The 17371-nt window shown below is 34.2% G+C and overlaps 1 protein-coding gene across 1 annotated transcript in view; it reads left to right on the forward strand.

The window, feature by feature from the left end:
• The window catches only part of UNC79 (unc-79 subunit of NALCN channel complex), a 188772-nt gene that overhangs the window by 29933 nt on the left and 141468 nt on the right, over nucleotides 1-17371 (forward strand). The window contains exons 8-10 of the mRNA XM_019642451.1: nucleotides 12017-12081; nucleotides 16355-16443; nucleotides 17074-17114. Of these exons, the coding sequence (XP_019497996.1) occupies nucleotides 12017-12081; nucleotides 16355-16443; nucleotides 17074-17114 (195 nt within the window). The remainder of the gene's footprint in view (nucleotides 1-12016; nucleotides 12082-16354; nucleotides 16444-17073; nucleotides 17115-17371) is intronic.

A 17371-nucleotide genomic window follows, 5' to 3' on the forward strand; every position in this document is an offset into this window, starting at 1 on the left:
GCAGCCCAGCTCCAGGTTGAGCTGTTGTTCAGCATCTTAGCTGTAGAGGGCAGTGTCACTGGCCCTCACATGTGGGATACGAACCGGGGCCCTCTGGCATCCCAAGCCAGCTCTGAACCAACGCGCCACTCTGCTGGCCTTGCCTTTAGTTTTAAAAGACATTTTCTCAGTATATCAATTTCTAGATTGGCAGTCATTTTCTTTCCATACTTTGAAGATATTTCTGATATTTTCATTTTTATTGCTTCTATTGAGAAGCCATTTGTCATTTATTGTTGCTCTTTTGAAGGTAAACTACCTTTTTTTTATTTTGAAATTTTTCCTTTTATTCTCTTCGATTGAAAAATTTTTTTAAATATATTTTTTCTGGTTTTATTAAGAAATAATTGACGTATATCACTATAAGTTTAAGGCATATAGCATGGTGGTTTGATTTATATATGTTGTGAAATTATTATTGCGAGAGGTTCAGCTCTATCATCTCATATACATACCATATAAAGAAAATAAAAAACACTTTTCTCTTTGTGATGAGAACTCTTAGGATTTACTCTCAACAACTTCCCTATATATCATACTGGGCAATGTTAACTGCAATTATCACATTGTACATTATATCCCTAGTACTTATTTATCCTATAACTGGAACTTTGTACTCCCCACTCTCCCTCTCTGGTAATCACATGTCTGAGCATCTTTTTCCATTAGGTTTTTTTTTTTTTCTGACTATACATATAAGTGACATTATACCGTATTTGCCTTTCTCTATCTGACTTATTTCACTTAGCATAATGCCTTCAAGGTCCATCCATGTTGTCGCAAATGGTAGGATTTCCTCATTTTTTATGGCTGCATAATATTTCATTGTGTGTGTGTATATATATAGAGAGAGGATGCCCCAAAAAATGTATACACATTTTAAGAAAGGAAAAAACTGCATTAAAATTGTAATAATATATACCAATAACAAAAGATGAATACAAGTCACAGATCGGTCGCCGGCCAGTGGATGGCAGCTCATGGAGGCTCATGGCAGCTCACGCCGGCTGCTGGCCACTCACAGTAGCTTACAGCAGCCCACTGCAGCCCCACTGCAGCCTACGCTGTCACCGGTGACTCACAGCAGCCCAGCTCCAGATCAAGCTGTTGTTCACCATCTTAGCTGTAGAGGGCAGTGTCACTGGCCCATGTGGGATCCGAACCGGTGGCCCTGCTGCTTAGAGCTCGCGCTCCCAAGCCAACTCTTAACCAACGAGCCACTCGGCCGGCCCCTCTAAATTCTTTAACATATTTTAAGTACTTACTTTAAAATCCTCATTCCTAATTCCAAATGAGTCTGGGTCATCTTTATGTCTGCTTCTTCTGACTCATATTCTCATCCCTCTTTCTGGAATTCCAGTGACATGTATGTTAGCCTTTCTCCCCTGTCTCTTATGGATATATTTTGTATTCTACCCATCTCATCTTTCTGTGCTTCATGTTAAATCTTTTTTCTAACTTGTCTTCCTATTCACTAATTCCTTAGTCTCCCCTATTGTATTATTAAGTTTTGAATTATATCTTTAAGTTCTAGAATTTCTATTTGGTGTTTTTAAAAAAATTTCAATTCTCTGATATTCTCTGATTGGTCTTTTACTTTAGAGAACATATTAACCGTAGTTATTTTAAAGTTTGTTTCTGATAACTCCGTGTTGTGCACCTCTGGAGATTCTGATTCTATTGTCATTTCTTTTGTTTTCTTGCCTTCTTGCATGTTTTTAAAAGTTGTGTGCAAGACGTCAGATAGAAAACCTGTAGATTAGGATTGTTATATTTCTTCAGAGACAATTTGCTTTTGCTCCTGGCAGGAGGCTATGGACATTAGCAGTCCAAGTCACCTTAAGGCAGCAAAAGAAAAAACAAAATAGACCTGTGGTTCATTCTTGAGATGATTTGAGGCTGGTCTTCATTCCCTGAGAGGGTTGGTCTATTTCTAATTCCCCTTTACTCCTAGGGTGTGGCCTTTTGGGACCTCTATCTACAGCCTAGGGAGATTTTTAGGTCTCCCATTACTTGGTGGTCCCCAAATTCCAATTTTTGTTCTCTTATTTTAAAATGTTTGTTAAAATCTGCTCATCTTGTGGAATTGGCAGACAGAGAAATAGGCAGAGGAGGAAGAATGACCCAAAATACTAGGTTCACCTTTCAATGATTCCTTCCTTTTTTTTTTATCATGGCCCCATAATTCTTTCATAAAGTTCTGTTTTTTTTTCTTTCTTTTAATTTTGTTCAGTTTCTAATTGTTCTCAGTAAGAGAATTGGCTTGAATTAATTTCTCTTTCATTTCTGGGATAATGGAACCTAAACTTCTTTTTTTGCTGTAATGTTTTTAATAGTGGAATATACACAGAGGATGCCAAAAACAATGTATACACATTTTAAGAAAAGAAAACTATTAAAATTGTAATAGTCAATATATACAAATAACAAAAGATGGATACAAGTCACATTTGACTTCTGCAGTTACAAGAGGTGCTCAAAGTGGTTACCATCAGCTTTCAGACACTTCTGATTACTGCAAACTACTGCTTGAGCAACATTGACCAAAGTGTCCACTTATATACATTTTTTTGGCACCCCCAGTATATTAAGGCTCAGGCATTTTAAAGAGTGTCTTTCTATTTCTCCATGCAAAAAGAAAATTCTGCTTCATTGTAAAAAATTTGTAATTTCCCCCTTCCATCCTTCCTTCCTTCCTTCCTTCCTTCCTTCCTTCCTTCCTCCCTCCCTCCTCCCTTCCTTCCTTCCTTCCTTCCTTCCTTCCTTCCTCTCTCCTTCCATCCCTCCCCACCCCTCTCTCTTTCTTTCTTTCGTTCTATTTAGAGTTATAGAAGACAAATCTTATAGAAGACCAGTGTAATTTTGTATGTTATAGGGATCCATTTTGTTCTTCTTAATTCTTGGAGACTTATTTACTTATTAAAAAGAACATTTCTTAAATATTTCTATGTTTGAGTATCTTTTCATTGATTTTTGCCTATAATGTGAAGAGTGTTTTCAGTCTGCAAGTTCAGGTTCTTTTTCAGGAAATCTTTTCCTCATTAATGAAGTTTTAAACTATTGCTTTCTTCAAATTGTTTTGGTATTTTCCTCAGCAATACCTGTAATTCATAGGTTGGAGTTAAATTTTCTGTTCTGTGTAGCTATTATAACCATTATTTTCCTTATTTTATTTTATTATCTTATATATTATTTCTATAAATTTTCTATATATTTTTTCCTCTATGTTCTTAGCTTAAGTTGTTGGTTTAGTGTATAAGTTACTTAACTTCCCCCCAAGTCAACTCTATTTATTGCTTTGAATGAGGATTTCTAATTTTGCTGTTTTATTTTTAGTTTACTCACACTTACTATATCTCTTCTCCAAATCCATTTTTATCTCATCCTGTTAGCTTCCCATCTCACTCTGAATTTCTGTGACTTTATACACCTACTTTCATAGAGGCCATGTGTTCTTGCATCATGTTGCAGATGCCACACATTTTCCTAAAATCGTTTGATTTATAGATGAGATAATTTTCAGACTTACGTTTTCTCTCAGGCTTTAGTATATCTTTTCCTTTGAAGAACATATTTAGGCAGTCCTTCATTTGTTTCCATTTAAAAATTAATTTTATTGAGATAATTTTCATGCAACAAAAATGACCCATTTTCAGCATAGTTTGATAACTTTTGACAAACATGTACACTAATGTAACCAACATATAGAACATTGCCATCACCCCACAAAACTTTCTTATTTCTCTTTTCAGTCAACCTATCTTAGGCAACCACTGATCTGCTTTTTGTCATTATAGATTAGTTATTAGCCTGTCCTAGGATTTCATATGAATGGAATAACATGGTATGTACCATTTTTATGTCTGCTTATTTCACTCAGCATAATGTTTTTAAGATTGATGCATGTTGGTGTATCAGTAATTCGTTCCTTTTTAATGTTGAACAATATTCTATTGTATGGATATGTCACAGTTTATTCATTGATGAACACTTTTACCTATTATGAGTAAAGCTTTAAACATTCATATAAAAGTGTTTTTGTTGAGATATACATTTTTTTTCTTGATAAATACCTAGCAGTGAAAATGCTGGATCGTATGGTAAGTGTGTATTTAATTTTATAGGAAATGTCCAAACAGTTCCTCAAAAGTGGTTGTACTATTTTATACTCCCTCCAGCAATGCATGTGAGTTCCAGTTGTTCTACATTATTATCAACACTTGGGATTGTCAATTTTTTTGTTAGATATTCTGATGGCCATGTAGCAGTATCAAGATTGTTGTTTAATTTTGCATTACTCTGATGACAAATGATAGCATCTTTGCAGTATATCTTTTTTTGTGTGTGAAGTTTTCAGTGAAATCTTTTGTCCATTTTTAAATTAGATTGCTTGTTATTATATGTTCAAAATAGAAGACTTTTGTCAGATATATGTATTGTGCGTATATTCTCTCAGGGGCTTTTCTTTTTAGGTATTTCAAAGAGCACAAGTTTTACATTTTGATAAATTTCAATTTATCAGTTTTTTTTATGGGTTTTTCTTTTGCTGCCCTAAAGTTATAAAGAAATTCTCCTATGTTTAATCTAGCTGTTTTATAGTTTTTACATTTAAGTATATGATTCATTTGGAATTAATTTTTGTATATGGTGGGATGTAAGGGTTGACTTTTTCCCATAAGGGTATCCCATTATTCCAGCTCAATTTGTTAAAAAAAATTGCTTTTTTCACATTGAATTACCTAGACTATTTTGTTGAAAACCAACTGATCACGTATCTGTGAATCTATTTCTATACCCTATGTTTTATTCCATTGTATATCCTTTCACCAATATCACACTGTCTTGATTACTGTAGCTTTATAATAAATCTGAAATTATGTAGTGTAAATTCTCCAGATTTGTTTTTATAAATTGTTTTGACCATTTTAGTACCTTTGCATTTTCACATAAATTTTGCTACCAGCTACAAAAAAATGTGCTTGAATTTTGACTGGGATTACATTGAATATGTAATTTAGTTTGGGGGACAATTGACATCTTGAGAAAAGGCTCAATATTGAGTCTTCTGATCCATGAACATGGCATACTTAGCCATTTATGTAGGTTTTCTTTAATTTCTCTCAGCAATGTTGACTAGTTTTCAGTGTACAGGTCTTACAGATATTTTGTTAAAGGTGTTCATAAATATTTTATGGTTTTGTATACTATTGTAAATAGTGTTTGAAATGTAATATTCAAATTCTTTATTGCCATTATATAGAAATTGCATTGATTTTTGTATATTAACTTTATATCTTGCAACCTTGCTAAATTTACTTAATAGTGTTTGTAGCTTATTTGTAAGTTTCTTAAGATTTTCTGTATACATAATTATGCTCTCTTGCAAATAAAGATAATTAAAATTTTTTCTTCTTTCTAATTTTTATGCCTGCCTGCCTGCCTCTCTCCAATCTTCCCTCCCTCCCTCCCTTTTTTCTTTCCTTCCTTCCTTCCATCCTCCCTTCCTTCCTTCCTTCCTGCCTCCCTCCTTTCCTCCTTCCTTCCTTCCTTCCTTCCTTCCTTCCTTCCTTCCTTCCTTCCTTCCCCTCCTTTCCCTCCATCATTTCCCTCATTTCCCTCCTTCCCTCTTTCCTTTCTCTTTTTCTTTTTCATATTGCACTGGCTCATATCTCCAGTTCAGTGTTGAATAGAAGTGCTGAGAGTGGATATCTTTGTGTGTTCCCCCAGTCTATGGGGACAAAGTATTAAAGCTTTCACCATTCAATATACTAGTTGTAGGTTTTTTACAGATGCTTTTTTATCAGATTGAGGAAGTTCCTGTCTACTCTTAGTATGCTGAGAGTTTTTATCATGGGTGAATGTCAATTTTGGTCAAATGCATTTTCTCCTATTTTGGTCAAATGCGTTTTGGAATGATCATATGACTTTCTTCCTTTATTCTGTTAATATGGTAAATTACATTGATTTGCTTTGCAATGTTAAACCAACCTTGCATTCCTGAAATAAAGTCCACATTGTCACCTACATTATATTGACAGATTCAATTTGCAAATTTTTTGTTAAATGTTCTTGCTCCTACATTTATGAGGGATATTAATCTAATTTTGTTTTATTGCAATGTCTTCATCTGATATTGTTTACAGAATAATACTGAACTCATAAAATGAGCTGAAAGCGTTTCCTTCTCTTCTATTTTCTGAAAGAGTTTATGTAGGATTTGGTGAATTCATCTGGAATTGGGGTTTTCTTTGTGGGAAGGTTTTACATTATGAATTCAGTTTAATAGTTATGGGTTATTTAAATTTTTTTTTGTTGAGTTAGATTTTGTAATCTGATTTTTGAGGAATGTGGGCATTTTCATCCAACTTGTCAAATTTATTGGTGTGTCTGTAGGGTCTGCAGTAATGTCCTATCTTTCATTTTTTATATTGGTAATTTGTTTCTTCTCTATTTTTTAATTCATCAGGCTAGCTAGGAGGCTTATCAATTTTAGCAAACTTTCCAAAGAACCAATGTTTGGTTTTATGATTTTCTCCACTGGTTTTCTGTTTTCAATTTCATTGATTTCTCCTTTATTATTTTTTTCTTCTGATAAAACATTGAGTGTAATTTGTTTTTTTCTATCTTAGTAAGATAGGAGCATAAATCATTTATTTTAGGCCTTGTGTATTTTCTAATATAAGAATTTAAAGTATAAATTTCCCTTTAAACATTGCTTTAGTGGCATGCCACAAATTTGGTATGCTGTGATTTTATTGTATTTCAGTACAGAATATTTTCTAATATTTCTTGTGATTTCTTTTTTGATTTGTGGATTGTTTAGAAGTGTGTGATTTGAATATACAAGTATTTGGTGATTTTCCAGATATGTTCTTGTTACCTCTAGTTTAATTCCATTGTGGTCAGAAAAAATACTCTATGATATTGCTCTATCTAAATTTTTTATGTTAATTTTATGGGTCAGAATAATGTCTATGTTAGTAAACATTCGTGTGCCCTTGAAATTAATGTCTATTCCACAGTGGTTGAGTGGAGAATTCTATCATTATCAATTTGATCAAGCTGTTGAGAATGTTGTTCAAGTGTTCTATTTTTACTAAATTTCTGTCTACTTGTTTTAAGAATTACTGAGAGACGGCTGTTGAAATTGTAACACTAATTATGGACTTATTTCTCCTTTCAGTTCTGTCAGTTTCGCTTATATAATTTAAAACTATCATTAGATGCATACATATTTATGGTTGTTATGTGATCTTGATGAATCGACCCTTTCATTATTGTGAAATATTCCTCTTTATTACTGGTAATATTCTTTGTCCTGGAGTCTACTTGTCTGATATTTATATAGACACTCCAGCTTTCTTATGATTAGCATTTACTAATGCTATGCTAATCATGTATAATGGTACAACTTTTTCTGTTTACTTTTAACATACCTATCTTTATATTTCAAATGTGTTTCTAGCAGGCAGCATGTATTTGGTCATGCTTTTTGAAAAACTTAAATCCTGTTTGACAACCTCTGCCTTTTAGATAATTTACATGTAATATAACTATTGTTTAGGCCATTTATATTTAAAGTAATTACAGATATAGTTGGGCTTAAGCCTATCATCTTGTACTTGTTTTCTATTTGTCCCATCTATTCTTTGTTCCTTTATAAAAAATACCTTGTCTTCTTTTGGGTTAATTATTTTTAGTGTTTCATTTTATCTATGTATTAGATTGTTAGGTATACCTCTTTATAAAAAGAATTGCATTAAGGTTTGCAATATGTACCTTTAACTTCACAATCTACCTAAAAATAATATTATACTAGTTTATATGTAATGTAAGAACCCTGTGCACTTTCATTTCCCCCTCCCTTCCTTTTTGTTCTTGTTATCAAATATATTACTTCCCTCTATATGTATTATTAGTCTCACAATACATAGCCATTATTTTTATTTTAAGCAGTAAATCATCTTTGAACAACATATTGATATGAGTCAAAAGTCTTTTACAGTTATTCATTATATATTTAACATGTCCAGAACTCTTTATGCCTTTGTGTAGGTGCTAGCTTCCATCTGGTATCATTTTCCTTCAGCCTGAAGACCTTCTTTTAACATTTCTTGTAGTGGAGCTCAGCTGGCAATGACTTCTTTTATCTTGTGTTTGTCTTCAAATAGTCTTTATTTCATATTCATTTTTGAAGGATATTTTTGCTGGGTATAGAATTCTAGGTTGACAGTTTTTTTCTTTCAGCCTATTAAAGATGTCGTTCCATTGTCTTCTGGCTTGCATTGTTTCTGACGAGAAATCAACGATCATTCTTATCTTTGTTCCCCTGTAAGTAATGTGTCTTTTTCTCCTGGCTGCTTTTAAGATTTTTATCATTGGTTTTCATCAATTTGATTTTAATGAGTTTTGGTGTGATTTTCTTTGCTATTATTTTGCCTAAGATTCATTGAGCTTCTTGGATCTGTGGGTTTATACTTTTCATCAAACTTGAAAATTTTTGGCCATTGTTTCTTCACTTAAGCCACCCCCTGCTCCCCATTTTGCCGCTTTTGGGCTTTTAAACACATTTGCCTTACTCTGCCTAATATTTTCCCACAGCTCACTGAAGCTCTGTTTATTTTTCTTCCAGTATTTCAGTTTGGGTAGTTTCTGTTGTATGTCTCCTAATTTACTGATATCTTCTTCTGCATTGTCTAATTTGCTATTAAGCCCATTCAGTTAATTTTTCATTTCTGATATTGTGTTTTTAATTTTTAGAAATTCCATTTGGTTCTTTTATTATCTTTATCCTATTTGTGTTCATGATTTCCTTTGAATATGTTTATAATAGCTGTTTTCAAGTCTTTGTTTGCTAAAATTACCTCATTTCTGTAATTTCTGAGTTTGTTTCTAATGGCCAGTTTCCCCTCCCCCCAATTATGGGTAACGTTTTCATCCCTTTTCGAATATCAAGTAATTTTTGACTGGATGCTGGACTTCATGAATATTACATTATCAAGTGATTGGATTTTGTTGTCTTCTATTACAGTGTGTTGAGGTTTGTTTTGGCTGTCAGGTTATTGGTGGATCAACTTGACCCTTCCAACGATTGTTCTTATGCTTTGTTAGGGTGAGCCTGGGGTAGCTTTTTCACTAATGTTAGTTAAGCTCTCCTACTAAGGTATGACTTCCTAGAGTCTCTATTGAATGTCCCCAGTTTTCACTGAGTTACCTCCATTCTGGCTGTTTGGAACTTTAATATCTCCCATCCCTATATGAGATGTAGGAGTTATTTAGCTTACAGATCTTCCATAGTTTTTCTCTATGCAGCCTAATCAAGTTTTGGCTTACACATGTTCAGCTAAGTATAAAGCCAAACACCCCAAAAGATTCTTGCTCATTTCTGGAGCTCTTTCTTTGCACAGTTCCCTCTTCTTTGGTACTCTACCCAGCAAATTTAAGCCACCTTACCTCTCTAAACTCCAAATTTGTTTTCTCAACTCAATGAAACCAACCTACTGTGCTTATATTCCCCCTTCTAGGGCCAATGTCTGGAAATTGCTTTCAGAAAAATGCCAGTGTGATTGTAGGAGTCACTTTATTGTTTCTCTTCTCTCAAGGATCATTGGCCTGCACTACCTGTAGTCAAATTTCTGAATAGTGGTTTCATATATATTTTCCATTTTTGTAGTTGTTTATGGTGGGAGGGCAGGTCTAATTCCAGTTACTCTGTCATAGTTGGAAACAGAATTCTTGTTTGCCATGTTTTTATGCTATATTTTTGTTTTTATTTTCAAATGAAGAGAGATCTATCATTAGTATATTTGCCATATGATAAGGTATGTAGATTATCCTTATATTAGAATCAATTTTAGTGCTTTTTCCAATTACAAATATCTGTGCTCTATCCTCAGAGATCTCTCTATTCAGTAGATCTAACGTGGGCTCTAGGCATCATATTTTTGAAACCTTGACAGATAATATTTGATATACAACAAAAACTAAGGTTTACTTTTCTAGTAAGCTTAAATCTGGTGTGACTTTGGTGAACTTAAAAGAGGAATCCTACTACCTGTTCTTATTTCTGTGACACTTTGTAAAAATGGAATAAAAAATTAGAAGAGTAGGACCACTTGGATATCCCCACTCTCAGCATATAAAGCATCAATCTCTGGCAGAACAGGAGTCTTTAGAGCCCTGATCAAGTGCTATGGCTATTGTACATTCTGATTTGTGCCATAGCAGTTGTTACATGCTTTGAATATAAGTGTCAAGAAACTCTCCTTGATGTTTATAAAGTAATATGCAAATATTCTTGTAATACATGGATTCAGGGATCGTTAGCAGATTTTATCTTGTGTGCCAAGTCTGTTTTGATTAGTGGTGACTTCCTCGAGCTAATTTTTGAGAAAGATTCTAAAGCCAGTTCTGGACTAGGAAGGAATGCTCTTATAAATTAGTGATATCTGTCATGAATTTGGGGTTGTAGGAATGGGGCCACATGCCTCATGTATTTGCACCTCCTGTACTGGGTAAAGGCAGTCTTTTTCTCAAGTTTCTTCAATTGTACAAGAAAACTTGTTGCTGCTCTCTATGTTCACCCTGACTTTTCCACATGTAGGAAATAAATCTTATAATTATTGAATGCCTGTATTAAAATAATTTCTTCATTTACCCATCCCTTATTCATTTCCTCCCTCCCCCCCTCCCCTCTCTAAAAATATCATCAGTATGATACTATGTTATTAGAGTAGTATAATAACATACTACTTCTTGTCTTTACTTCTTGTCTTCTTTTTAAATAAATAGATCCATTGTATATTTTCTAAAGTCAGTGGCTCTGTTGATCATATTTTCTTGAATTTCAGGTCAGACACAAAATATTATGTGTGGTCTAACAATAGGATAGACAGTTTGAAGTTATGCATAAACTACTTCTAGATAGAAAATTTAATAAAATGATTGGAACATAAATGAGGCCTTGGTCATTAATAGTAAATATTTTTGAATTATAATTTGATATGTAACTAAGTAGAAATATTCTTTCACTTGCAAATTCTTTTATAATAGGCCAGTCATGGCCCTGTAAAATTAGAATATGGCAATTTAGAAAAATGTCCTACTTTCAAACATACAATCCTATTACTTTTTTTATGGTGGAATATTGTTAGCTAAGAGCTTTGGGCTACAGCAGCATCTAGATGATGATAATTACTTATTGTGATTCTCATTCTGATCTATCCTAGATCACTTGGTTCTTGTTCCCATTCTCTGTGTGTATACTGTGTTAAGGAGTTGTGTATTAGCAAGCTAGCAGAGGTTTAATTTGTCGGTCACATGTGAGAGAGAGCTGCATTTCATTTGGGCAAGAAACTCATCTTTCCAGTCTTTGCATTTGATGGGGATGGGGTGGAAAATGAAATGGTAGAGGTTGCCTTACTATTCGTTTCAGCAATTATCAATTTGAAACACTTCCTGGTGCCAAAAATCTGGGATGTTTAGCATAGCATATTATAGAGAAAAGAGCAAAGTGTCAAGAACCAAGAGATACAGGTTCTCATCCCAGCTTGTCATTTACTAACCCTGTAATCATAGCAAACTACTTATCTTTTTAAACTTTAACTTACTCATATATGAAATGAGGTTAATCATATGCTGTACCTGTCCCACAGAGTTGTTGGGAGGATCCAGTGAAACCGTAGATGTAAAAACCTTTGAGAATTTACTAATGGTATATCTTGTAAGGTAATATTATGGTATTGTGTCTGCTACCTTATACTAGCTTATCTCTTCCCATGGGAAAATGGATGATGGAATTGTGATATCTTTGCTCAATTTAAAATTTTTTCATAGATTAAAAAAATGATTATTTTAGGGAGCCTTCTGATGATGGTTCTATGTAGGAAAAAGAAAACGAATGAAGTATCTGCGTGTTTTTACTAGGGTGCAAATAATTTCACTGAGAAGTATTCATCAGCTATGCTTTGCTTTACAGCTTGGAATCCCATCCACTGCCAGCACATTGAATGCCACAACGCAATTAACAAACCAGCTGTGAAGGTATTGTTTTATTCGACCTGGTGCCATGATGTATTGTCAGTGGTCAAATTATCAGGAGCAAATTGCTGAGTGAAATGGAGTAGTTTATAGTTTTCTTTATAAAGCAGAGGCTTGTGCTCTGTAGTAATCTCAAGAACCTCCATATTCAATCTGAGTGTACTTTGGAGGATTGGTTCAAGATAAAGCAATACACAGTTGTGATTACAGATTTGGCTATGAGTTCATAGCCAAGTGCTGTGTAGCATTGATCTAATATCAGAATAATCCTGGTGAAACACTTACATAATCCTTAACTGACCTCTATCTGGCTTCTTATAAACTCAGGGAAATGTTCTTTGCCCCTGCTTTCATGTGTGTGTTACAAATTATGAGTGTCTGGTTGTGTGACTATGTGAATTCAAGAATCATAGGACAAAAATAGAAAAAATTGTTAAGTCTTAGCTCAGATCTCAGATATGACTTAGCTGAAATGACTGAGAGGTAGCTGAACAGCAAACACATAGAAAGTTACATTAGAGGTGATGGTCAAGTCACCTTCCTAAGTTCACACAGCCCAAACCAGGTACCTGGACTCTCAGCCTTGTTCTTTTACTACCATATCAAATTGGTGCGGTAGTATTATAACCTTGAATATTTGAAGTTGAATGTTAAGAAAATTAATCTTACCTTTTAACAAAATTACTTATGGAATATTTGTTGGATATAACACTTGGCTGGAGAGACCTGTGTCTGGATTTACAAGGGTTAATTTTTATATTATGAAGCATGAGAAGGAGTTAGGTCAAGTGATTAGAGTTCAGTTACGTTATATTGGGTTGTCGGGAAAGTCATGACGTATTTTTCTATGTTTTTCAATGCAAAAATGCGTCATGACTTTCCTGATGACCCAATAGAACCCAGGGTCATGGGAGTTTGCCTCCCTTGTTCTATAGATAGGTAAACTATAAAGATTATCAAATAATAGAAAAATAACACTATCACTCTATAGAAAAAAAGTAGAAGAGGTAAAATGGGATATAAGAAATATACATATAAATGGAACTAAAAGTGTGTTTCGTATACCAAAGGTGGCAGAGGAGTGCCAATAATAACATTGTCATCTAGATATATCTTACTAACAAAGGATGTATTTTTTATTATGCTTGGTCTCTGCTTTTGATGAAGGCAAATTAAATGAATTTGTGTTGAGAAAGAGCAAGTGAGGGTAACCCACCAATGGAAGCACAGGCCTCTCCTATTCTGCTAGGTGCTCCCCTCCTCTGAACTTCCGTAGACATTTGAGGTTCAGAGGTACTTTTCTGTGGTGTGAGGACCTTTTGAGATAAACACATGTTACTTCATATATTACTCATGGAACTCAGCTTAAGTCTTCACAGTGGTGAGACTTTCATGGTTCCTTTAGTGTCTATATCCTTCCTTTCTTCTTCTTGCCTAAGTTACAGCGCCCTCTTTTGCCCAGAAGTCAACAGGAAGAAGGTACTTTCTGACTTTTGTTTTTTTCCTTGATTTTATGTCAGAGTGCATTCTCAGGAGGCTTCTGACTTCCTGATTAGTAATAACTTCTGACCTCCTACTCACAGAAATCATCACAAATTAGATATTCTCCCTCTCTTCTAGGCAGACAACCCAGTCCACTTCTCTGGCCTGGCCTCATTTTTCTCACAGGCTATTCTCTATAGCCAGTCTTCCAGGATAGGCCAAACCAGCCTACTTTCTGTTATTTTTGTATTGAGGGAAAATTCACATAACATAAAATGAACCATTTTAAAGTGAACAATTCAGTGGTATTTAGTACGTTCACAATGTTTTGCAACCATCACCTCTGTCTGATTCTAAAACACTTTCATCACCCCCAAGTTGTACTTTTTGAACCCCAGTTTTCCTAAAAAAACTTCCTTTTGTATTTTCACCTTATATTTCCGAGAAAGGTAACATTCTTGTTAGCATGACAAGACATGTTTTTGCATAGTAACGGGTTTGTCGCAATGTTGTTCTTTACTTACAGTATGAACACTCCCGAAACCTATGTGGATATGATCTTATGACAGGTAGATCAAGGGTATCCAACATCCAGATGCCTACAGAATAATGGCAAATGAAAGGGAAATTATGAAATTGTATAGTATGATGCCAATCTAGTTTGAAAATTACATGTGTCTGTATTTATATTCATACTCATAGTTAAAAGCAACCAGTAATGCTCATCAGAATGTTACCAGTGACTGCATTGAGATGGAGGGTTAATGAGTTATTTATTTTCTTCTTTTCTCTATTTTCCCAATCCTCTACATTGGGTATATATTATATTTATAAATAGAAAATAAATATTTCTTAATGCAATAGTCAGATATGAACATATTAATATGGGTGTAAAAGGAACTGTTCTGAGTAGAATAAAATTGACACTATTAGCCACAAATTTGATGGGTCATGTTAATTAATTAAGATATCAGAGGTCAATTAGCTAATCTCTATTGAGTCCTTATAGTTCTAACATCCTAAGAGTTTTTCCTTTTGAGTGAAATGGAAAAATATCTTTACCTGACAGAGGTATCAGCGACCTGTTAGAGATGAAAGTGAAGATGAAAAAGAGGTCTCCATGGGTTGCATGGGAAAGACTCAGGGAAAATGGGTTTACCCTCACCAAAAGCCTAAAACCTCCATAATAGTGAGCTATATCACTAGGCAGTAATGATTTGCCAAATAGAAAAGTATTATTTGTTTTTGTTGCAATAGATTGCAAAAAAGTACTGTTTAGGCAAGAGCCAAGAGTTGTTGTGATAGGATTCAAAATGAAAATATGTTGCACCTTACAGTTCATTATATCACATTCTGCTTTTGGTTTTACTTGGTTCTGTGTTCGCTATACAGAATACTTTGGAGTTCAGATAATTGTCTAACGTGGGAGTCAGCAAACTGTGGCCCACACTCAAATCTGGCCTGCTGCCTGTTTTGTAAATAAAGTTCTATTGGAACACAGCTGTGCTCATTTGCACATGTATTTATTGTCTATAGCTGCTTTCATGTTACCACAGCAGGGTTGAGTAGTTGTAACAGAGATCCTATGGCCTGCAAAGCCAGAAATATTTTCTCTCTGACCATTTACAGAAAGTTTGCCAATCCCTAATTTAACACACCAAAAAGTAGTTATTCTTTGCTTCAAAGGAAGCATGAAACTTACTTAAGGAAAATTTTCACACTGGGCCTTTAGCATTAGGATACATGTAATTTACATATTTTGATGGTGTAATTATTTAAATTTAGAAATTCTACCTCTTGTTTTTGCAATCACTGAAACTTCTCAGGGTTTTAATTAAATGACAGGCTGTTTGAGCTATGAGTTTGGTTCATTTTTCACCTTCAGTGAAATCAGTGAAAACAACTAAAGAAAAGGCGGAAGAATTTGTGTACTAGGCATATTAACTGCATAATTGACTGTAGCATGGATTGATTATTTCTTGAAGGGCATGAACAGAATTCAAAATGACTTCGGTAAGTTTTAGAAACTTAAACTGATACCAAGTACAAAATCCAGCTAGTCATCTGAATTGTTTTGTTCACTGGATTTAAAACATCCAGATATTTGATATACCCTGATGATCAACTGTGAAGTGAACACTTTTTATCTCTGTGCTTAGGCTAATGAAAACTCAGCCATAATTCACCCAAAATTGAACAGGGCACATTAGGGTTAAACAAACTATAGGTCACATGTAGAATTTAAAAAAACACCTGAAAATGAAGCACTGGATGATTAATATAGAACTTAGATTCCAGTGTAGGGAAAGTGAATCACTCTATGTTGGGTTGAAGGCTAAATTTCTGTCTTAAGTGACAAAAGTCTCTACTGCCAGCGTTTTGGTAATAGCTATAATTTTTAATCTTAATATATTTTCCTTTTCCTAAAGAAAGATTACAATGTTTACCACTTTAGGGAAGGAATTACTGTATGAGTAATATTGAGGCAATTTGAGTAGCCGTTGAACAAGATGATTTTTTATATTTGTGGAATGAGGGTAGATTTCTTGACGTTATTTGTTTCTTGAATTACAAATAACAGGAGAAATGAAAAAACCACAGCAGCCACATATAAATCTCTAGTGTGGACTCATTGGCCAGTGCAAGAAAAACAGTTATAGGTTGAATGGGTTTTACTAAAAATATTTATTCTACTTTGCTTTCGAAAATCTATTATTGAAACATTTGTGTTCACGATATCAGGAATGTGATAAACAGGACAAGAGAGCTCATTCTGTCTTTTCATGTGTTTCAGATGTGTATAGACCCTTCCCTGTCAGTAGCTTTGGGTGATAAGCCACCCCCATTGTATCTCTGTGAAGAATGCAGCCAGAGGATCGCGGGGTAGGTACAAGGGTCCTCAAAGTAAAGGAAATAGGGCAGCAGTGAGAAGATAAGAACAGTCACTTGGACTGAAATTGGTTACATTACCCACGTCTCCCATTAAATTAACCTCTCTGTTTTTTAGAGGTTGCTTTGTCGGATATTTAATATATAGCAAACGTTCGTTTGAAAGATTTGAGCTTTGAAAAGTTGTAATAGTTCTCTCTGTGTAACAAGAAAAAGCAATTCCGCTTAATAAAGCAGCTGCAATTGTCAAATGACCCTGTTAAAATAGCCACAGTGAAACATAAAACTGTGGTTTGCAAACATGACATATAATTCACATGGGTTCTCTTTGCTTGTTAGTTTCACAGAATCACACTCAGCTTTGTACAAATCATGCTGTATTTTGGTTGGCTTAATTAGCATCTGGAAAGTATCATTGAAAGATAACTGAATATGATTAAATGCCTATAATTTATAATTTAGCTGGAATGCATTAGACATTTAAAAAGTTTATTATGATAGTGCTCTTAATTACACTTCCTTTCTATTAAAAGCCTTTTAGCAATAGCGTGCAGCTTATAAACATTTGTGTGGAAGGGTAACATTGCTAAGAAGCTCAAAAATGAATTTTGTGTTTCTTCATAGGGACCACAGTGAATGGTTGATTGATGTTCTTCTGCCGCAAGGTATGGTTTACTTCAGAAAGAATGAATAATGAGTAATCATGACTGATGACATGGTTGATTTGTCTCCTTTTGTACTGTTTTATTTTACAAAGACGGTAACCAAAGTATTACATTCTATGAATATTCATTGATATGAAGCATTATATCAATGTCTCGCTTATAATATGCCTGCACATTTTAATAATGAGGGAAAAGGTATCATCTCTACCAAAATAGATGCTGGAATTAGGATCCTGTATGACTCAAGCCCTGCTGAA

This window comes from Hipposideros armiger, unplaced genomic scaffold (assembly GCF_001890085.2).
Source record: "Hipposideros armiger isolate ML-2016 unplaced genomic scaffold, ASM189008v1 scaffold_69, whole genome shotgun sequence".
NCBI classification, from domain to species: domain Eukaryota; kingdom Metazoa; phylum Chordata; class Mammalia; order Chiroptera; family Hipposideridae; genus Hipposideros; species Hipposideros armiger.